The sequence below is a fragment of the Vanellus vanellus genome, assembly GCF_965231255.1.
Source record: "Vanellus vanellus genome assembly, chromosome: 3".
NCBI lineage: Eukaryota > Metazoa > Chordata > Aves > Charadriiformes > Charadriidae > Vanellus > Vanellus vanellus.
Genome location: NC_138907.1, coordinates 128,070 through 150,793, shown reverse-complemented (window position 1 = coordinate 150,793; position 22,724 = coordinate 128,070). Strand labels below are relative to the sequence as shown.

Here is a 22,724-nt window from a genome sequence, read left to right as displayed (position 1 = left end):
CAACAGAAGGTTGTGCTGCCATTCAGCGAAACCTGGACAGGCTGGAGAGTTGGGCGAAGAGGAACCTAATAAAGATCAACACGGGCAAGTGTAGGGTCCTACACCTGGGGAGGAATAACCCCCTGCAGCAGCACAGGTTAGGGGTGACCTGCTGGAGAGCAGCTCTGCAGAGAAGGACCTGGGAGTCCTGGGGGACAAGTTGCCCATGAGCCAGCAATGTGCCCTGGTGGCCTAGAAAGCCAGTGGTCTCCTGGGGTGCGTTAAAAAGAGTATAGCCAGCAGGTCAAGGGGGGTTGTCCTCCCCCTCTCCTCTGCCCTGGTGAGGCCACATCTGGAGTACTGAGTCCAGCTCTGGGCTCCCCAGGTCAAGAAAGACAAGAAACTACTGGGTTACAAAGATGATCAAGGGAGTGGAGCACCTCTCTTGCCAAGAAAGGCTGAGAGCCGCGGGGCTGTTCAGCCTGGAGAAGAGAAGGCTGAGAGGGGATCTCATCAATGCTTATCAATATCTACAGGGCAGGTGGCAAGAGGATGGGGACAGACTCTTTCCAGTGGAGCCCAGTGACAGGGCAAGGGGCAACGGGCACAAACTGGAACACGGAAATTCCATCTGAACATGAGGAAAAACATGAGGAAGGTGGCAGAGCACTGGCACAGGCTGCCCAGAGAGGCTGTGGAGTCTCCCTCTCTGGAGAGATTTAAAACCTGCCTGGATGCATTCCTGCCCAACCTCCTGAACGTGCTTTGGCAGGGGGAGTGGACTAGATGATATCCCAAAGTCCCTTCCAACCCCGACCAGTCTGTGATTCTGTGGAGCTCTGGGCAAATGGGGAGACTTAGAATGCTATTTCCAGTTCTAGGGAGAGAACTCAGGGTTTGACCAGGTAAGATAATTCAGAGCTAACAGAACCAGATTTTTTTAAGAGGGTGTAAGTGAAACCCCCAAACCCCAAAACTGAGTCAATTCTGAGTCAATTCAGAACTTTATTAACTTTTCAGACTTGTAAGGTTTTGCTCCAAGACAATTTAGCGTTTTGGAAAGTCTTTCCTTAAAATGTAGGTCCATTTTCAGAGGAGGTGGGAGGAAAATAATTGTAATAAACAGACCTCACGAAGGAGGAGATTTGTCCTCTTTGAGTTGGATCTTGAACCTGCATGACCAGTACTGAACTCCAGGAACTGGCTTTCAGGACTGCGTATTACTTTTTCTCCATCTTTTGTATTCTGGGCAGCATATGGAGAGACTGGCGAGTGCATAAACCACTTTCCCATTGACACAAGACAAAACATGCTCATCCCTACGCCGCTGGCATCGACCAGCTGTAGCAGTGTGGCAAAGTGCAGTTGATAAACAGCCATTTCACTGGCTGCAATTTTTTTTTCTGCGTAACAAATTTGTACAAGGCAAATTCTTTCTCTCCGGTAAATGATGCGCAGAAAGTGGCATTTCCATTAGATCACCCAGTGCGTAAATAAAAAAGAGAGCTTAATTCTCTATGTGACACAATTACTTCCAAAAGGAAGAACTGGAAATAAATACCACAGTGAACGTATCTGCAGGAATTTATGAGAGACTAATTGGTTTTATCCTTAGTGACACTGTCAGGGTTACGTCCTGAAATAAGTGGTATCTTAATGCTGTGAGAATGGGCATATTTAAAGCGCCTGAAGATAAGATAAAAATCCTGTTTAAAAGATTATGGCTTGCATCAGTTTTCTGCCAGCAGCTGGTCTGTCAGCACACTACAGGAAATTCTTCTTTACAGCTTCTTGGTGTATTTTTGTTCCATAAGGTACAAAGCAATCATTGTCTTACCTGTTGAATGTGTGACAAATACTGAACACGTTGCGGGTTGTGTGCTTCTGCTCACTAATGCCAATCAAGCTATTTGTTATTACGGTAGTCTCTAATACTGTAACTCGTACAACAGGAAGAAGAATGGTAATGCAGCGTATGAAAATGCCTGTATTGCAGAAGAGGGCAGTCAGACCAACAGCTCCACTGGCTTTGGCGCGTGGGAAGGAGAAAAATAAGAGGGGAAAAAAGTGGCTGTGAATTATTTCCAGCAAAATTTTCCCTGCCCCACGAACTGTTCTGAAAAAGCAAGAATTCAACCCCTAGCATTCTGCTTTTTCATTCTTGGTGTAACAATGCCTCATGGCCACGGTGGTAGGCGCCGTGCAGGAGAGGAGACGGTTCCCGCCCCAAGGGGACTGCACCAAAGGGTACAAGGTGCGTGCAGCATGCTGAACTGCCAGGTCTTGTCGTTACGCTTGCTGTGTGAGCAAGCTCAGGGTCTTGAGCAGTTCCTAAAGTGCATTCGGTGCTTAAGTTGCCGCAGTTTGGGGCAGTAACACAGCTGTGTTTGACAGCATTATTGTCAGGTGCAGGGGAGCCTTCTAAGCCACAGGCAAAGTTCACCTGCACAGGAAACAGCTTCTGCTGGAGCTCACCTGCCCCTTTGGATCACAGGGCCGCCAGCATTCATGGGACAGCACGCATGCCTTGGCCACCACTCTGACCAGCAAGGCAGAGCCACTAAGAAAAAGCTGTGAGGAGGCACCTCACCTCACCTAACCCAGCCCCCATCCGCTCGGAGCACTGCACAGCCCGCTGCCCATCAGGTGCGCGAAAGGGCAACGGAACCACCAGGAAAGAGATCACAACTCCTAGGAGAGCTGTGCGAGCTCCAGGCAGGGCTGCCGCCCTGCTGTTCACGTAACCTTTGGTTTTGGGCAGAGCTTGGCGCCAGCCCTGCACTGGTGAGCCCCCAGCTGCATCCATAGCCCATCCCCACAGCTGCCGGCACCGGTGGTCGCGAGGGCAGGCAAGGCGGAGGTTCCAGCGGACAGCTAGTTACTTCGGCTCCCTCACGCCGAGGTGTCCAGCTCTCCTCCAGAAGCACTCAACAACGCAAAGGCAGAGGCAAAGAAAGCCACTGCCGAGATTGAATCACGTGGGGCTCGCCAATGACAGGAAACAAAAGGTGAAGGGCAAATAAGAGAGACGTGAAGGACATTAGCAATCAATCAGAGGCATGAAGGAAAGACAAGAGAAAGCAGAGAGGGAAGGCCGAAAGCCCGGTAAAGCGCGGTGAAGGATACTACGGGAAGGCTGAAAAGTTTGTGGGGAAAACAAACCCCAGATGATATCAGAAATAAAGACGATGCAGTAACAAAAAATCAGGAAGGCAGTAAGAGCTGATGGAAGGCCGGGTCTGGGAGCCATTTCTTCGATCAGCGAAGGCTTCCGTCAAAGGAGGAGATGAAGAACGTGCACTGGTAAAGGCGGGGGCAGATGAGGCGGCTGGGGATGAGGGTGGGAGGCTGTGCAGAAACAGAGGAAGAGTGAAATTGTTGTCCAAAATATCGGATTCGCTACCCTGTGTGCAGTAGCCAATTTTTTTGATTATTTATTTCCGAGTTGCGCAAGGCGGGGTGCTCGGTGGTTTCCCACAAATCGAGCACACCGAACAGGACTCTGCGCAGTTTTTCTACGCAGTTTACAACCTCGTTATCATATTAGTACCTCCTGCCTGTATTTGATTGCTTACTAATTTACACACAATTACACAGTCGAGTTACAGCTACTACACGTGCTCATGGGAAGGGTCTTCCCCTGGGATAGGGTCTTCCTGACCTACGGGCCTGATTTTCACTGTTATAATGATGGTAGTTCAGCTTAGGAGACTCAGAATTTTCACTTTTCTGCCACGTTGGCTAAACATGTAAATTAGTAGCGTTTTGAAGGTGTGCCCCTCTGCTCCAGGGTGTTTCTCATCAAGAGTGATGACGACACTTGCTGCCCTTCATTAGGAGCGCTTTCAACCCCGCCGCCTCGGCGAGTGTTGGGGTCCTGCGAAGGGCCCCTGCCGGGGGGCTGTCCCGCCGCCTGCCTGTCCCGCCGCCTGCCTGTCCCGCCGACTGCCTGTCGGACGCTTTGCCGTGCAGCTGCGCCCCGGGCGGGGCCGGGGCGGTGGGAGCTCTCCAGATGAACGTTAGCCGCTGGTTTGCGCCGCTCCGCCCAGGTCGTCGTCCCCCCCCCCGCCCCGCCGGTCTCGCTGCCCCCGCATTCTCATCAGGCAGTGCGCGGGGCAGCTAAGCCCGGGGCCGGCAGCGGGGGGAAGGGCCAGTATGGCGGCGGCGGCCATCGGGCGGGCCTGCACCTTCGGTGCCTTCCGGGCGGCGTGGCGAGGTGATGGGGGAGCGCACGGCAGCGGGGGGCGCCTCCGAGGGAAGGGGGGGGGGAGTTACGGCTTGCGGGCCCGTCCGCCGGGCAGCGGATCGGTGCAGGCCGGGCCCGAGCGGTTCCCCGCCGTGTGAGGGGATGAATGTGCGCGCGCGTATATACATACACACATACATACACACATACACACGCGTGTGTGGATGCAAGGGGGCGGGGGGGGGGGGGTGTTGCAGTGTTCCCTGCCGCGTTTCAGTAGGTCTGGGGCATACGGCGGTCAAGAGCCCTCAGTGGCGGGAGCGGCGCGCGGCCTGCTGCCTGCCCGCCCGCCCGCCCGGGGGTGGCGGCGGCGGCGGCGGCGGGACCGCGGGGAGGGGGATGGTATCAAAAGCGCGTCCGTGCTTCCGAGCCGGCTGCTCGTCGTCCCAGGCGGGAGTCTGTACGTATGCGTATTTGCGTTCTGTAAGCCTTTGCACCGATTTTTCCCTCTTTAGTATCAATTCCGGTGTGGGAAAAGCGCTTCGGTGGTTGTCGGGCTCAGCTCCATCTGTGAGACTTAACTGTGGTTCCTGTGGGACGGTATGAAGCGGCTCAAAAACAACAGAAGTGGGAGCTGGGCTGCGTGTGCGTGGGTCGGAACACACTGCAGTTGCATACGTTCCCTCATCTGTTAGAGTCATAGGATGGTTTAGGTTGGAAAGGACCTTGAAGGTGATCGAGTTCCAACCCCCCTGCCATAGGCAGGGACACCTCCCACTAGACCAGGATGCCCAAGGCATCATAGAATCATTTAGGTTGGAAAAGACCTCTAAGATCGAGTCCAACCGCTAACCCAGCACTGCCAAGTTACCTCTAAACCACATCCCTCAGCGCCGCATCTACCCAGCTTTTAAATCCCTCCAGGGATGGCGACTCCACTGCTTTCCAGGGCAGCCTTTCCCAATGCTTGACAACCCTTTTGGTGAAGAAATTTTTCCTAATATCCATCCTAAACCTCCCCTGGCACAGCCTGAGGCCGTGTGTTCTTGTCATAGAATCGTTTTGGCTGGAAAAAACCTTTAATATCTCTCCACTCAATCACTCTGGGTCCTACAAGAGCTAGATATGAGTTCTGGTTTATATCAAAACAATGGTAATGGGACTTTCTAAACAAACACTGTTTTTGTAAAGCCTGTATTTTGCTGGGTAATGTGAGCCTAGTTGCTCTTGCATGTGTTATTCTTCTCTGGGACAGGAGTGGTGCTAAATACCTTGTGAAATAACTAGCTTTCCACTTGCATTGCCATCAGTGGACAAGGTGGTTGTTGTTGTTGCTACTTGGCAGTTTCCCTATTTTTTTTTTCATGTGCAGTAAACATGTACTTCAAATTGTAAAGGATCTTTAGGCATGCAGATCTCACTTGTTACAGGGTTTGGGGCAGGATGGCTGTGCCTTTGGATACCTACTATCCCATCAGAGTAACTTAGGCAGTTAATAAATGCCTTAAGGTAATGGAGTGAGGCAGTTTGCTTTTTAATTCAAATATTGTTTCCTTCCCATTCTTTCTACCTTTCTCCTCTTCTATCTTCCTGGACATTTTTAATTGATAAGAGTCTAAGTTTGTTTTCTAGACTTCTGTAATTCTTCAGTAGCCATTTCTTCTGTTTTTTTAATCCTCTGCAGTCACTTTTCAAAACTCAAATGTATTATTTTTCCCTGTAGAGGTTAAGGTATACTCAGGAGAAGGGGAGAACATGTATATTTTTTTCCACTAAGGATCAGAGTTGACTTTGGATCTGTCCTTCAAAAATTGTGGTTAGAAAACTGGGAAAATTGTTGTTTGATATATGAGAAATAATACTGTACAACTGAAAACTACTTCTGGGTGGCATTTTCTGAATTATAATTTTTATATAGTGGTTGGGTTTTTTTGACCTGCACGCTTCTCGTAAGAGAACATTAAAGTCTTTTCATTATGCAGTGGTTTTTAAGCAGTGAATACTACTGAGGTTTTGACGCAACCTTAAGGTGGTATAGGTGTAGTTATAGCAGTGCCACGGGTACCTTAGCCTTTTGGTGCCCTCTGTTCGCAGCTTTGCTGCCTGCCTTTCAGCAGCTCTGTCCCCTTTCACCCAAGCTGCGCTGGCATTGTTGCAGAGCCTTTGGGGCAGTTATTTCCCCCTTGTTCTCATGCTGTTGTCCTTGTGACCTTGCAGCTGTGAATCCCAGTATTGTTTGGGGTGTTCTCCTGGGTAGCAACTTGCAGGAGCAGGAAAAACTTTTCTTCCCTTTGCTTTCCTCCGGGTTGTAGGTTTTGGATTCGTTAGGGGATGCCATGACGTGTCTTCATAGTGCCAACCAGCCTGCAAGTATCCAGCGAGGAGTCTACCAGGGTCCTGATGAAAAGTATATACGTACTGTGGGAAATTCTTCTGGGGGGAAATCATCTGCAGCACTGCAGACTGCCTTGGGACACGTATCTTTCTATTTCCTTTTGTTTTCTCTTTTCCTCCAAAGTGACTTTGATCGTTAGAGTTGCCGTATGCCATCAGGTCTGCGCCCTGCTGATAAATCTTGGTGAACCTGTCTCAGAATCCTTCATACAAGCTTAGGCAGCTTGTATGCACTTAAGTTCGAGGCAAAAGTCATAATGACCTTAAGTCATTAACACCTGTGTGTTCTCCAGGGAAAGCTGGCAAGTGAGATGGGAAGAAACATTGGGAAAAGAGTGTTCAAGCTTGATATTAGAACAGCTGGAAGCTGGGCATATTTTTTGCTTTCAGCAGAGGATGTCCCTTCTTTCTCCCCCACCTTCAAAGGCAAATTAAAGTTCTCTAGCTTTTTTTAGCTTCTGAAGCCTTCTAAAAACTTCCTTGCCTCCGCTCCTAAAAGTCCCAACTCTGAGCAGTTAATGAATTTCTGGTTTCTTTTCTTCCTCGGGGCAGTCTGTAATGAAGTGATGCCCATTCTGTAGCCAATGGTAATTAAAGCCTGAGCGTTCAGGGAGGTTTAAAAGCAGGCCACTGGTGTTTCCTTGGTGAAGGGAAACATTTTCACTGTTTAGGCACAGAGTGTATCCTAAAAGAATCCCAACATTTCTTGCAAGTAGACCAGGAAAATTAAAAGTCCTCAACTGCTACTAAATAATTTATCAAAATAATCTGTGTCTTTTGAGGTGTGAACCCTCTAACTCTCTTCTGATTTGATTACCTTGGTGTTCCAAGCTTAGACCAGGTAGATAACGACCCTTTCCGCATACATTTTAATGTGCATTTTAAATGCGTGGCTTTTAGCTTGAGAAATTAAGTTCTTCGCATACAATTTTTCCGAGGTAGCTAGAGGGTTTTTTAAAAAGCAGTTCGTATCAGTGCAAAGATTTCATTTCTATGTGAGCCTTTCTGGAGCACTTCTGAGACTATATAAAAAAAAAAAAGTAATGATTCTGAAATGTCTTCCAATTGATTGTATGAATGTGTTATTTCTGTGCATAACAGTTTCATTTGAATAAAAAGCAGCAAGCAAAATGTTAAACAGAAAAAACAGGCAAAAAAAAATGCAAACCCAAAACTTCATTGCCCATTAGAGGCTAAGTTAATAGTGCTTGATATCTTCAGAACTACAATTTGGAATTTAACCAGAACATCTCTGTTTTCTTGTACATTCTCTTTTGAGAATGTCATGATTATTTCAGCCTAAAGCCTCCCATGTGTATATCTGGAACTATACTCGGGCAATTTTTCCAAAGCTCTAATTATAATCACACAATAAGCATCTTGATGGATCTTTTTAAATACTTTTTTTTTTTTACAGTGCAGTTCTCACTGCTGAAACCAACTCCATGCAGTGTTTCTTTCTCTCAGGTACAGAACTGAGTGAGAAGTTTTCTTTATTTAATTCCTGTGGAAAGTAATTATGGAAGTAGAAGGGTTTACTAAATTGTTGCCAGTTGTTTAAAAAAAATACAAAATTAGTGCCCAGGCTTGCTGAACACTGCATTCACTAGGAAAGTAAGTATGTGGCTGTTGAGCATGCCTGCTGTCTCTGAGTGTTAGTCAGGTGGAACAGAAAGCAAATGGCAACACGTGCCCATTTGGGGCATTGTGTGTGGTCACAGATGCTGCACCCTGTGCGTAAACCTCCTAAAGGCGGCGTGTTAGACCAGTGCGTAACTGAAATAAAGGTTAGGAAGGCTATAATGAAGTGGGTACGGTAAAGTCGTAGACTTGTGTGTGAACTAGGGTGAGCGTTAGAAAGAAGAGAGTTGGGGATTTAAAGTTTGCAGAAATAAGACTGTTAACACATTAGGTTTACTTTTCCACCCATCTTGAGATTCATTCTTCTGTTGCATCTTGTGGGAAGAATGAAATGGTTTTATAGTGGTTTTGTTAAGTAAATTTTCAGTGCTGAATATATTTATATTTATACTTGTATACAATTTTGCATTTAGCCAACAAAAGATGACACTTAAAAGTCAGAGCAGGGTTTTAATTGTAATGTTTATAGCAGGGAAGTAAGTATCACTGAGGAGTTACTTTTATGTTAGTGCAGAGCATGACTTAAATATAGTAAGCATGCATTTTTTTCTGCTTTGTTGACATGTCTTTTGCTGGTGGCAAGACATCAGTCCAGCATTCATGACCTGTCTTGCTTTTACGAACGATTCAGTTTCGAATAGCTTATTGTAAGAAACATTTTAGATTTTAAACAAAAGTCACATCACAGATGTCTGGGGGATGTATAGGGAATGGAGGATATGGTGCATTAACTTACATACTTACATGTCAAAATGGGTTTTTGTTGAGATGTGACACTTCAAACTGGTTACAGTCCATAAATATTTTTATTCTTTGCTCTCCTTTCAAAGTGTCTATTCCCTTGGTAGCAGTGTGTGTATGCTTAATTAAATACCAGCACTCAGGGTTTCAGACTTTGGGAATCATGTGGGTTTGGTTTTGTATTTTTTTGCCATGTCTTCTTCCTCCCTCTTTTGTCCTGCTGCAATTCAGAGACCAAAACAGTCTCGGCTCCCAGTGTCCAGAATATGGTCGAAACGGCTCCTGGGCTTTCCTAGGCATATAATTTTGATGGCCGTATCGGAACCAGTATTCTCTCTCTGCCGGTCTTAAAAGTATAAATGGGCCTCACTTTAAATAATATGGAATCCTTAAAGAAAATATGAGATTTGTCACTGGTTCCAGTGAAGCCAGGATCTCCCCCTGGGCTTGACAACTTCTGGTGTGAATTGCAATAGTTGGATGTTGTAGTACTTTTTGAAAATAACCTTGGATCACCAGACTTTTTGAGATCAATTGAAGGTCTTCTGACCTTTTTTTTATCACACCAGTTTTTATTTGGCTGCTTCTTCTTCTGACATTTGATTTTTTTTTTTTTTTTTACTCCTCTTCTGTACCCCAGCCATTCTGTCCGAATTTTATTTCTGCTGCAGTTATTCATCTGATTCCGCTCTCTCTTGGTTCTTCTTACTGTTGTCGTTGTGTCCTGAGCCAATTTAACAAACGGGATATAATAAATGGGATATAAGAGGAGCACTGGGAGATGGCAAGGCAGGGAAGCTAATTTAATTCTTTGCATCATTATTCACTGGAAAAAGAAATGAGATTTCCGTATGGTGCCCCTTGGTGGTGATGATGGTGGTGAGAGTTAGCGGACAATTCTGAAATGAAAGTAACTGTGAAAGAGGTTATGGGACTAATCTATGGGATGATAATTAGCAGGATCAGAAACTATTCACAAAAGAATTTTAAGAGAACTCCAGGATGAAAAAGATTAATTACTAGTAAGACTGTGTAACCTCCCCTTTGAAATCGCTTTGGTATGCGAAGAGTGGAAGGTGGTAAATGTGGCACCAATCTTTTTTTTAAAAGCTTGCAGAATAAATGTTGATAAAAAGATTATGCGTGCCTTTAGTAATGGAAAATTCAGCCCTGCAAATCTTTAGAGCTTGAGTGTGTTTGTTGGTTTTTCTGAGAGACTCAGTAGGATAATGGTGATCCAGTTAATGCACTGCATGCGCGATTTCCAAATGACTTTCAGCAGAGTCCCTCACCAAGAAGTTCCGCAGAGGTGGGATATGAGAGGAGGTCCTGGTGTGTTTAAATAATTCACTGAAAGGGAGGGCAGAGTGTTAGAGCTCTCTTGTCAGGGGGAGATCACCAGTGGAGTTCGGTAAACATCTGTACTGGTTAGCACGTTCATAAGCTCACTGGAAAAGGGGTTAGGCAGCAAGGTAATCAATTTTGGGGGTGGTACTAAGTTACTTAAAGTAGAAAAGAAAGACTGACTGGAGAGTGAATGAATTACAGTGTAGATAAATATAAAGTGATGACGTTCTCAGTCCCAAAGGCTCAGTTACAGCTGGAGAAGACTGATAGAAAGGGAGAAGGGTCACCAGAGATACAGCTGAGTAGGGTGGGACTTCTCAACCTGGAAAAGGCTTCCTGGGGAAGTACGAGAGACGTCTGCTAGATCACATGTGGAGTGTGGATAGGAACTGACTTTCTCTTCCAATCTGACAAGTAAGCCACGGACCTAATGTCTTGAGAGGCTGAAAATAACAATAATTAAAACAAGAAAGCATCTGGTTCATTATGTGGCGAGTAGTAGATGTGCGGAACTCCTTACCAAGGAGTGTTGTGGATGCAAGATGTCCACATGGTTCTGAGGAAACCGCCCATGCTGAAAGTAGTCGGAGACTGCAAAAATACAAAGAAGGACAATATTGTATGTATTTGCTCACTTTCTACTCTTCCCCAGGCAGTTTATAGCGCTTGCTGGAGACAGAATACCCACCTACTTGGGCCGCTAGCCTGAACCAATGCATCTGCTCATAAATGTCCAGATTTATTTATTTTTCCTCGTTTTTCTCGAAAAGTTTTTAAGAACTAGGAGTTACTAAGTCTTTGTAGAAGCGCATTCAAGGAAATTATCAATAGATGTGCTTTTGTATGTGGAAAGATCATTTATAGGCCAAGAGCAAGTGTGTGAAGTGGGGAAAAGTGTGCCGTTGCAAGGTATGACAACACTTGTAAGCGCGTGAAGAAGACGGGATTAGATTTTGCAAGTTATTTTGAAGCGATTTCCAGCTGTAGGCAATTTAAGGGTGCAACAAGGGAGATTATAAATACTGCTACACAGTGCCATTTTGAATTAGTTGTAGATACAAGATGTTATTTTTTAAAAAAATAACTTCTTTCGTTGCATGCCATTCCAAAAATCAGATCAATAATTTTCATGCGAGGCATTCTCGGATGAACTGTTAATTTAGTCTTGTAGATTAACAGTTTGTCATTAAATGCATATTAAAATCACCAAACAGCTCAAAAATTGCATGTGTTTCTGGACTTATCGTTGTCCATGTAGTTCATATGAGGAGCGACTGCTAGTTTGGAGCAGTTCAAAGTGAGAGGAAGTGTTTGAGTAGTGACTGGGACATTCTGTGAGCCTTATACTGTGACTCGGTGATGTCTTCTGCATTCTCTGTCAATTTAACCAGATAGGTAAGAATCTTCTATTCCTATTTTTTACTTTCTTTTTGTTTCTAGGCAGCTTTTTATTTTGTGGAAGTTCATCGTTTTTCACAAAATTTTCATAATGGAGGGGTTTTGTCAACTTTTAACTTTTCATAGGAATAAATGATGATAAATTTACTTTTTAAGACTACTTTGAGAGCAATTTGCTAGAACTTCCTGCTGCATTACACCAGGTAACTGAACTGGTTGGTGTTTGCCTAGAAGGAGCTATTGCCCTGGCTTCAAAGAATAGATTGCTGTTTTATTGGTACTGGATGCTAACAGAAGAAAACAAAAGTCACACTTATTTTCTGCTTTTAAAATCTAGCTGAAAAGATTGAATGTAAATGTAGTTTAGGAAGAAGTAGATTTTTTATTTTATTATCACTTTCTGAATAACATTTTGAATAATTGATTTCAAGACAGTATAGCCCTGTTTAGTGTGTTGAATGTGTGTGCTGTTTGGATTGATTGATTGATTGCCTAAGAAGGAAAAATACGGATTCCATACTTCTGAAGAATCACCTCTCTGTGCTGGTGAATAAATGAAAGTATATCTTGCTTTCGTTGTTGTAGGTAAGCACGTGACCCTTAGCAGTTTTAAAGTGCTCCTTTTGGCTAAAAGAATAGCAACCTTTCTGCATTGGCTGAGCCACCTGGCAGAAAATGGGAAGGGATGCCATCCAGAGGGACCTGGACGAGCTTGAGAGGTGGTGCTGTGCAAACCTCATGAAGTTCAATAAGGCCAAATGCAAGGTCTGGCACGTGGGTGGGGGCAATCCTGAGGACAAATAGGGGTTGGGCAGAGACTGGATGGAGAGCAGCCCTAAAGAGAAGGACTTGGGGGTGTTGGTGGATGAGAAGCTCACCATGAGCTGGCAATGTGCACTGGCAGCCCTGAACGCCGACCTCATCCCAGGCTGCATCCCCAGCAGCGTGGCCAGCAGGGCGAGGGGGGGATTCTACCGCTCTGCTCTGCTCTCATGAGACCCCCATCTGGAATATTGCATCCAGCTCTGGAGCCCCCAACATCAGAAGGACATGGACCTGTTGGAGCGGGTCCAGAGGAGGCCATGAAGCTGCTCAGAGGGCTGGAGCCCCTCTGCTGGGAGGACAGGCTGGGAGAGTTGGGGTTGTTCAGCCTGGAGAAGAGAAGGCTCCAGTGAGACCTTATAGCAGCTTTCCAGTATCTGAAAGATACTGGAAAGATATCTATGGAAGATATCTATGAGAAAGGTGGAGAGGGGCTTTTTATAAGGGCATGTAGTGATAGGACAAGGGGTGATGGCTTCAAAGTGGAGGAGGGGAGATTTGGATCAGATATTGGGGAAAAATTTTTCACCGTGAGGGTGGTGAGGTGGTGGCCCAGGGAAGTTGTAGATGCCCCATCCCTGGAGGTGTTCAAGGCCAGCTTGGACGGGGCTTGGAGCAACCGGGGCTGGTGGGAGGTGTCCCTGCCCAGGGCAGGGGAGGGGACTGGATGGTCTTTAAGGTCCCTTCCAATCCAAACCATTCTATGATTCTATGAAAATGCACCACCATTGAAGTAAACTGTTCTGGTGATAAGAGCATGTGTAATTGGTTAGCTTTTAATAATCAGATCTGGAGGGCCATGGGAAAGGTACTTCTGGAAGCACGTTCTGTTTTCAGGATGCCAGAGTAAGTCAGGTTTGTGGATTTGCATAATCACAGAATAGTTGAGGTTGGAAGCCTCAGGAGATCATCTTGTTCACCTTCCCTACTCAGAGCAGGGTCAGCTAGTGTAAATTACCCAGGACCACGTTCAGTTGAGAGTAATGTTTTCTTATGTTCAGGTGGGATTTTGTGTTTTAAAATTTTTGCCCATTGCCTCTTGTCCTGTCACTGCGCAGCAATGAGACGAGCCTGGCTCTGCCTCCTTTATACCCTCCCAGATATTCTCACTCTATCAGCAATATGTTAGAATCCCTCTAGCCTTCTTCTCTTTGTGGCATTTTCTATTGCAATCCCCCCCCCCCCCTTCTGCAGCTTGCTTTGCTCTTCAGGACAGAAGGTTCAAGTCTGATTCCCTTTGGAAACTAAGCTGTATGAGTAAATATTACTGTTTTTTTCTTCTGGTGTGTATATTTGCAGGAAATTCTATTTCAAAGAAGAAAATGTCCTGTATATAAACACCTTTCTGTCTTCATCCTCAGGGTTTGCTTCTGTGCCAGTGAAAGGGAGTTGCAGTTCATATTCTAGCCTGGCGTGGGCTTTCCAGACACGGTGTTCCATCTCTGCCCCCTGGAACGTGACAGTCCAGCAATGCAGACAAAGCAGTTTCTTCAATTCGTGTAAGTCTCGAGTTGGATTAAAATTATTACCTGTAATAAGCAGAAGAAGGAAAGAAAATTTTGTTTTTACAAAATACAGTCATGAAAATCTATGTGTAGTAGCTTTCTGTATCTACTCTAGTTACATCTCTCCTAAGATGGTAGTTGCAACTATGGCTTGACAGAAGTGCGTGCACAAGGTCAGTTTATTATCTTTTAGTAGCAAGCAAGGGTTTGATTTATGTCCCAGTGAATCCGTCTAATATGCATCATTGGATGGGAGGGGGAGACACCTTCCCCTTCGTTTCCTAGTCCTTTATTGAGAATATAAATTGTGTGTTTGTTTTCCAAATAATATTTGAGCTGCGGGCAAGGCATACCATTCAAGCTGTGCTGTCTCAAAAATGAAATAACTAAAAATGCAATGATGTGTTAAACAAAACCTGTTGATAATGTCCTGCTAATTGTCTGGCCAGCTGCGGTATTTTCCTCCAGTCCTGAAATGAATTACACGCATGCCTAACGTAATTGACAAACGATGGCTGTTTAAATTCACGCTTGGGAGTGTGAACTGAGATATCTGAGGGGCCATTCCACCTGTTTTGTGGTTCCTTATCCTGTCCCGTAGGGGAAGGGAAGGAATGGTAAGAACATAATCTCTGGAGGAAATAACTGCAGCAGTTCGAGAGTCAATTATTTGGCTGTTTATAATCCATAGAATACAAGAGCTCTGCAAAATTAGGCTTTCAGAACTGGTCTCTCCCTCTTCTCAACGTCTGCGTGGGGGAATACTGTATTTGTTGTCTTTACCTTTGGTAAAGAAACGGGGTTGAAGCAGTCATGCTGGCTGGCGCTTTGTCTTATCCAGGAAATTTTGACCATTGACTGATTTCAAGCAACTGAGGGTGGAGAGGTCTCGAGACCTGCAAAAGGCTGCCCTGTGAGCCAGAGGCTCTGCGTGGTAAAGGTTTTGTAAGGATGCCAACTGCAGGAAAAAATCCATTTGAGCTCTCTTCTTAGGCACCGAAGCAGTCACAAGATAAGAATATGTAAAAAGCAGAACGCTGTTGTTATTTTGTTTAGCTTAAATTTAAAATACAGCACTGCAAGTGATTGCAATGTGATGACGATTTGTAGGTTAGATGTTTCCTTAATTATTCTTATGTTTGTGTTCACAAAGTCTAGATGAGATTTTTCTTTTTACCAGGAATTTTGCAGCTGACTTGTTAGTTGACGGAATTAAAAATGTTAGTTGTGATGGCATCCCCATTGTTTTACTGACTAAAATTTTAAGCAAGGTATATTTAGGCGAGCTACCTAGACCTGTTGGCTTAATAGGATGCAACGACTTGGAAGAACTTAAGTGTACCTCCTTTGTGTATTCAGCAGAGATAGTAGCCATCCGATTCGGAAGACTGGGAGGTTTGTATTTCAAAGTACAGGTATTCTAAGAACAGTTTCTCTTACAGAAGCGAAAAATAAAATCTTCAAAATTCAAATGAAGTAGATATTAACAGTATAAATCACTCGTATCCTCTAGCAGTGCAGTTGCTGCAGAAGTGGTAACATTAAAAATGCAGACACGACCATTTTATGTGAAACAATTTTCAATTGAAATGTCAACCTAATGACACTCTTTTGCAACTGAGAAAGGTGACTGGTTTTCTATCTCATTTTCTTCCGTCATGCTTTAAAAAATATGTTCTTGTTAGTAGGGCCATCCGTACCTTCAACTTAACTATTAAAAAGTTTAACCCATTTAAATAGAAGGAATTCATTTTAATAAGAGGAATTGCAGTCTGTGATCCTTACTCAGACAGTTGCTCCTGCAACTCTAACAGAAACATACACAGGGGTTTATTCTTGTGCAGTGACGTATTTCAGTGAGTCGGTAATGAAGTAATTTCAAATGATCTTGTTATTCCAGGCTTAGCTTCTGTCCTTTCCTCCTTGCCCCCTTCCATCCTCCCCACTATGGGAAGCAGTTCAGTTTCCATTTACTTAACAATTTCACGTGCTTATTTAGAGATGTGGAAGGGCCTGAGTTTTTTTCAGATCGTGTTTGAAAAATAAATTACTTCCCCTGAAAACTCTTGCCTCCTTTTTCAGCATGTCTCAGTAGACCTGGTGTTTGCAGGTGATGTCTTGCTTGTGCCTGTTGCAGTCCAAGTTCCGCCTGAGAGGATGGGGCAGATCTGTTTTCTGTCCTCCATACCTTTACGTGCTCCTCCGTGCAGGCACACAAGCTGGGAAGTCCCACCAACCCAGAACAGATGCTTAAGCGTCAGTTGTTGAGAAACGTTGATAAAAAGTGCTGTATGTTTAATGGAAAAAGTATGTATCCCTCTGACCTGTAGATGAGGAAAAAGTGAGATACAGACTGTTTACATTTGATAGCCACAGAATCGGGTTGAAATATCTGTCATTCCAGAAGGCTGCACAGGCGGACAGATGTGTCCTGAATACTGAAATGACTTGACGGTCTCCCAGCCATAGGAGTTATCTTTGACCCCAATCATCCAAACCAGCAAGTGTAATTTTCTCAGTATCCATTGTGTATCCGAATGTGTGTGAGAATAGAGAATATTTATTTGGTACTGGGACTATATAAAAATTCTGCTTTCCTACTCACAGTATTAATTCCATTAGGTACCCTTGGGAACAAAGGAGAAGAAGAACTTAATTTCTCTGTTGCTAGGTGATGTTTGCTCTTAGGTTAGAATACAGAATAGGGAATATGATGATTTTTCAGAGGTTAGAGAGCTAGATTGTAACAATCAAGGGAGAATCATTTAGACCAACAATATAAAATCATACTCGGAGTAACGCGTTTTGTCTCTGGAGGCGTTGCTTACGGGAAGCAATGGTACTCAGTATAAATCTCTGTGTTTGTGTTCTTTATTGGACACATCAGTTCCTGAAAGCCTGCTCCTTAATTACATTTTTTATTAAATTTTTGTAGTCCCACGTGAGTTTTCTTTGGATTAAAATGGTTCTTTTTTTCTGCTGTGCCTCATTTGAGGATCAGGGTGAAAAAATTACATATTTTTTCAATTTTTAAAGAATTTTTCTTGAACACGCCAAATAAACAATTACTGAGTTACCAGTTGTCATAGTCAGTAGTGACATATGAAGAATTTTGATGTTTCAGCATTAAGGATGTAAAGAACTCCAAATACACAACTGTCTCTTTAATTCACACACACCCCCTTTTATACAAGGCAGATGCCTGTGTGTGCATGTGTGTTTTTAATCAGAAAAAGGGGATTGAATGTTACACGCCTCAATTAATAATTCTTAATGGGGTGGGCTATTTTATTGGGGTTTGATTTGTTACTGTGCAGTGTAACTTCTGTGAAGGCACTTGGCCTCTGGTTTTTGTTTTGAGGAAAGGAACCAGGCCAAAGACGGTTGGTTTGCAAACCTTACTGAAATCTCTGTTCTCCATATCCACCTGGGGACACTGCGGCCAGCTCCATAATACTTATTATTGGGGGAAAAAAAAAAAAGAAAAAGCTGCAAATGAAAGCTTTAATAAACAAAACAACCTTCAAAAGATACTAACATTTACTACAGCATCTATTTAAGGTCATGGTTTTTTAATAAGATGTTATGAAGAAAAAAATACAATTTCCCAAATGTTTGTCAGGATAATTTGCAGCAGTTTTGGTTCTCTGTTTAACTAACCAGTTTTTAGTCTGTCAGTGACTGGGCTTGTAGCTGGATTTATTCAGGATTTGAATTGTGACTAACCTGAAAATACCACGTCTGCAGCTTCCTGCTGATGTTGTGCTAAATTGCCAGATTTAAAAATGTGAAATTCCAATGCCAAGTGCAGTGCAAAAGTGTGCTCGAGGTTTTCAGGTAAGTGGAGTTACTCACTGTGTCTGTGTTAGCAGCATGAATGCATTTTTCAGAATAATGTTTCCCAGCTCCAGAGGTTTTGTTGTACTATCATAATGCAATATATTTTTTTCTGGTTTGGGGGTAGTTGCCCAAAACTTTCCCATGCTATCCTATAGGAATAACAGTTAAACTATAGAGACGTCTTTTGCTGCCAACAAATGTGCACTGAAGCGAATTTTTTTCTGCAATCTGCATAATGAGAACTTTTGCATTTTTTAATGATATTATTAAACGTCTGTGAATAAGTAGGTAGAGCGTCAGCCTTGTATTAGCAAAACCAAACAAGCCAGAAAGTTTGTTAGTAGATGAGGTTTTTTCCTGTTTCACTATTGTGGAGATCCAGCTAGCAGTAAGAAGTAGAAGCGAGCTTAAGTTTTCAGTGGAAGCATTGTAATTTTTAGTCTGTGAAGTTCATCTAAAACCATCTTATATCTGTCCCATGGTACAAATCTCTTACATGGCCTCAGGTTCCTCTTTATGGTCTTGCAGTAGTCCTTGTCTTTCTCAGACATTTTCAATGTTCGGATTCTTGCACTTCTGCAGTTAGAACTGCCGACCCCATCCCGGGCTGCATCCCCAGCAGCGTGGCCAGCAGGGCGAGGGGGGGATTCTACCGCTCTGCTCTGCTCTCATGAGACCCCACCTGGAGCACTGCATCCAGCTCTGGAGCCCCCAACATCAGAAGGACATGGACCTGTTGGAGCGGGTCCAGAGGAGGCCATGAAGATGCTCAGAGGGCTGGAGCCCCTCTGCTGGGAGGACAGGCTGGGAGAGTTGGGGTTGTTCAGCCTGGAGAAGAGAAGGCTCCAGTGAGACCTTATAGCAGCCTTCCAGTATCTGAAGGGGGCCTACAAGAAAGCTGGAGAGGGGCTTTTTACAAGGGCATGTAGTGATAGGACAAGGGGGAATGGCTTAAAACTGGAAGAGGGGAGATTTAGATTAGGAAGAAATTCTTTCCTCTGAGGGCGGTGAGCCCCTGGCGCAGGTCGCCCCGAGAAGCTGTGGCTGCCCCATCCCTGGAGGTGTCCAAGGCCGGGTTGGACGGGGCTGGGAGCAACCTGGGCTGGGGGGAGGTGTCCCTGCCCAGGGCGGTGGGGGACTAGATGATCTTTAAGGTCCCTTCCAACCTAAACCATTCTAGGTTTCTACGATGGCAGACAAGGAGATAAAGGAAGTTGCAATGGTAGTTCTCATTTGGGGTGAACACTGATTTTGACACAACTGCTTTAGAATCTTGTGTGTTTTAGGTAATCCATTCAATATTAGTATGCTCTTGTTCTGTTTATTCTCTCCTGAATAAATCCATTTGCGTTATCATCTGCACAATATTCCCTTTTGAAGTATGAAGAGAGGATTCAACCTACTAAAGGAGTTAAATTGCTTCCATAAGCATTGTTAAACAATCTGAGTAATTCTTAGAATCAAAGACTTCCGCTTTTGAAACTAACAGGGAAATGCTATATTAGAAACAACTTGTCAGGAATAACTGATGGTATGGATTGAGTTGACAGTTTTTGAACTGTATGCAAGTTCAATTGAAGATTATCAAGGGATATAAAATCAGACTCCGTCTTTGTGTTTGGATGGTTCACTTTTGTTGTGAAATTAGGTATTTCATGTAATGGTGAGAATACCTCCAGCCGCTAATAAGTATCGTACTTGAAATTAAATGTTAATAAGTGACATCTAAGTCATTTGCTTCATGTTTGATTTAGCCACTGAAATGAGTTGTAGATTTTGCTCTCAAGGCAACTGCTCTGTGTACATTTTTGCCTAGCACCTTTACCTTAAATGCGTTGTAGTTAAGGATATTGTTATTAGACATGTTTTATAAGACTGCGGAGAGAGAAGGTAAGACTTTGTAAGGCCCAGGTTTAACAATACAGTTGAGCGTTCCTTTTCCTGACCTGAGTGACTTAAATTGCTGTTCATTGCCAAATCCTAGATTGTTTGCACAGTTTGTGTAGCCTGCTCTGTGCCAACCTCTGTCCTGGGGATCTTTTAAATTCTGATAGGGAGTTGGCTGGAAACAGAAGGGTGGCTTTGGGGGGTGGTTTTTTTGAAGTGGAATTTGTGGGGAAAAAAAACAGAGACACATATTTTCTAGCAGAAAATAGGAGACCAAGGTTGAAGTCATAGAATTATAGAATGGTTTGGGTTGGAAGGGACCATTTAAGGCCATCTAGTCCACCCCAAGCTGCAGTAAGCAGAGGCATCTTCAACTGGATCGGGTTGCTCAAAGCCCTTCCCAACCTGGCCTGGAATGGGGCATCGACCACCTCTCTGGGCAACCTGGGCCAGTAAATAAGGCCAACCTGATTGTAAAAGAATTTCTTCCTTATATCTAGTCTAAATCTCCGCTCTTTCAGTATAAAAGCATTACCCCTTGTCCTGTCACTCCCCTCCCTGATGAAGAGTCCCTTCCCAGCTCTCCTGGAGCTCCTTTAGGCACTGGAAGGGGCTGTAAGGTCTCCCCGGAGCCTTCTGTTCTCCAGGCTGAACAACCCCAACTCTCTCTGCCTGCTCTCATAGCAGAGGGGCTCCAGCCCTCCCAGCATCTTTGTGGCCTTCTCTGGACCTGCTCCGACTGGTCCATGTCCTTCTGATGCTGGGACCCCCGAGCCGGAGGTAGCACTGCAGCGGGGTCTCCCCAGAGCACAGCGGAGTGGTAGTAGGTAGTATCCCCTCCCTCGCCCTGCTGGCCACGCTGCTGGAGATGCAGCCCGGGATGGGGTTGGCTTTCTGGGCTGTGAGCGCACATTGCCGGCTCACGTCGAGCTTCTCATCCCCCAACACCCCCAAGTCCCTCTCCTCAGGGCTGCTCTCCACCCCTTCATCCCCCAGCCTGTATTGGTACCAGCGGCTGCCCTGACCCCAGTGCAGGACCTTGCACCTTCAAATCAAGCAGCATTTGGTCTCCAGATTCCAGGTAAGTTCTTAACTACTGAATTAAGTTAAAGGATCTGTTCCTTTGGCCATAAGGGTCACTGTCTCTCACTTCTCTCTCCTGTCCTGAGCCAGCTGCATCTACCTTGCTCCCCTCACAAACTCTTCCTGGGTTCCCGTCAGGCAGCTGCTGGGTCGAGCTACCAGTTTTTTCTTTTCATCCCAAAATTGAGTAGTTGCATGAGGTAGGCTATAATTGACCTGACGTTCAGATTTCTCTTGTACAAAGTTCATAATACCAAAATTGTCTCATCAGGTGGTGTGTTTAAGATGTTACATGTTTATTCAGCCATGCTGGCTGTGGATAGCTAAATACAAACACTATTTACAAGTCACTCTACAATCATTATTTTCTGTGTATTTTTAAAGCAGCTGGCAAATTTGTAGTAGCAGATGGTCATGACTCCATCAAGGAAGTTTCTTTTAAATCAAAATAGATTTAGCATTAATATGAATTAAGAATTCTAAGTGTTAGTTTCTGTCAAAAGCAAAGGTTTCTTTTACCCTGTTCCTAACTTTGGGTCACTTGATACCTGATCATTTGTTGTTGACTGATGGAGAAAAAAGCTTTATGCTCAATTATTTGCAATGTATTATTTCATAATATGTTTGCAAAGGTGTAAAAAAAACCCAAAACACCGGCTACTTTTGTTGCTCGTCTTCTGCCAGTCTCATTGATGGATGTGAGTTCATTAAAAATCTGAAGTTTGTTTAACTTATACTGGTTCTTGTTGTTTTTTTGTTTCTGCTTCATTGTGATTTTTGCCTTTGTAGGCCTAATCTGCATTTAGAATAGCCTTTTTACAAGTTACTGTTAGTTTTCTGCTTAGATTTTTTCATACTGTAGTTTTGTTCTGTAAGCTGCAACTTGTACTCCCTTTCTACCAGGGGTGACCTGGAAAAGACGAGGGGTGATGTTACTCCTGGGAGGTTCCGATTGGATGCAAGAGGAAGATTTTTCACACTGAGAACAATCAGCTGTTGGAATAATAATTGGTAGTGGTGGATTCCGCAACATTGGATGCTTTTAAGGTTCAGCTGGCCAGGGTGCTGGGCCATCTTGTCTACACCGTGCTTTTGCCAAGAAAGGTTGGACCAGATGATCCTTGAGGTCCCTTCCAACCCGGGATTCGATGATTCTATGATTGTATATGCAGCTTATTAGGGAATAGACGCCTTAATAGGGAACCTGGAATTTGAGATTGAAATGCTCTTCTAGCACATGTTGCCACTGGAAGTCTTGCTGAGGCGGTCAGACCAGTGGTTAACCTGAGTATTAAAGTTTTTATTATAGACCCAGGTTCAGGCTGCTGTTCTCACCGTGGCTGTGAAATTTGGAGAGCGAAGGCACTGTTTTTTATTCTTTGCTTCCCTAACATGGAAAGGAAGGAATTTTTTTTCCACTTACGTGTGGTGGCTCAGAAAGTCTTCCCAGTTCTGTTACAGAAAAAATTAACTGCTGTTGGGCTTTCCATGCTTCTGAAGAAAGCTGTCATTTTACAAGGAAAGCCTAATGTTTGGAGCTCCTGTAGATTACTGTACTTAGCTCTGAGGAGACAGGGTTGCAGTTGTCTTACTTGGAGACATCATAAAACCCAATTTAATTGGAATAATCCAGCTCTGCCTGTACCTCAGTGATGAGACTGCTTAATGATTTAGTGTCGTCATGTCTGTGCCATGTTAGAAATTCTTATTTGACGGGATACCAATTTATTGGCAGTTGAGTTGTCACTGAGAACTTCTGTAATTTAAAAGTGAGTGGATTACTGTGTTCTCCTTAATACCAGTAGTAGATACTAGCGATAAAATCGAAGTGGTAAAACGATTAACTTCGTTGTCTTTCTGGATTCTCAGCACATCCTGCTTGAGAAGGATGACTTAATACT

At 44.3% G+C, this 22,724-nt stretch overlaps 1 protein-coding gene across 1 annotated transcript in view; it reads left to right on the top strand.

Moving 5' to 3' along the window:
* The first annotated feature begins 4,121 nt into the window (after positions 1 to 4,121).
* MRPS5 (mitochondrial ribosomal protein S5) overlaps positions 4,122 to 22,724 on the top strand; it is a 106,559-nt gene continuing 87,956 nt past the window's right edge. The window contains exons 1-2 of the mRNA XM_082480911.1: positions 4,122 to 4,195; positions 13,870 to 14,007. Coding sequence (XP_082337037.1) covers positions 4,135 to 4,195; positions 13,870 to 14,007 — 199 coding nt within the window. The 5' untranslated portion in view covers positions 4,122 to 4,134. The remainder of the gene's footprint in view (positions 4,196 to 13,869; positions 14,008 to 22,724) is intronic.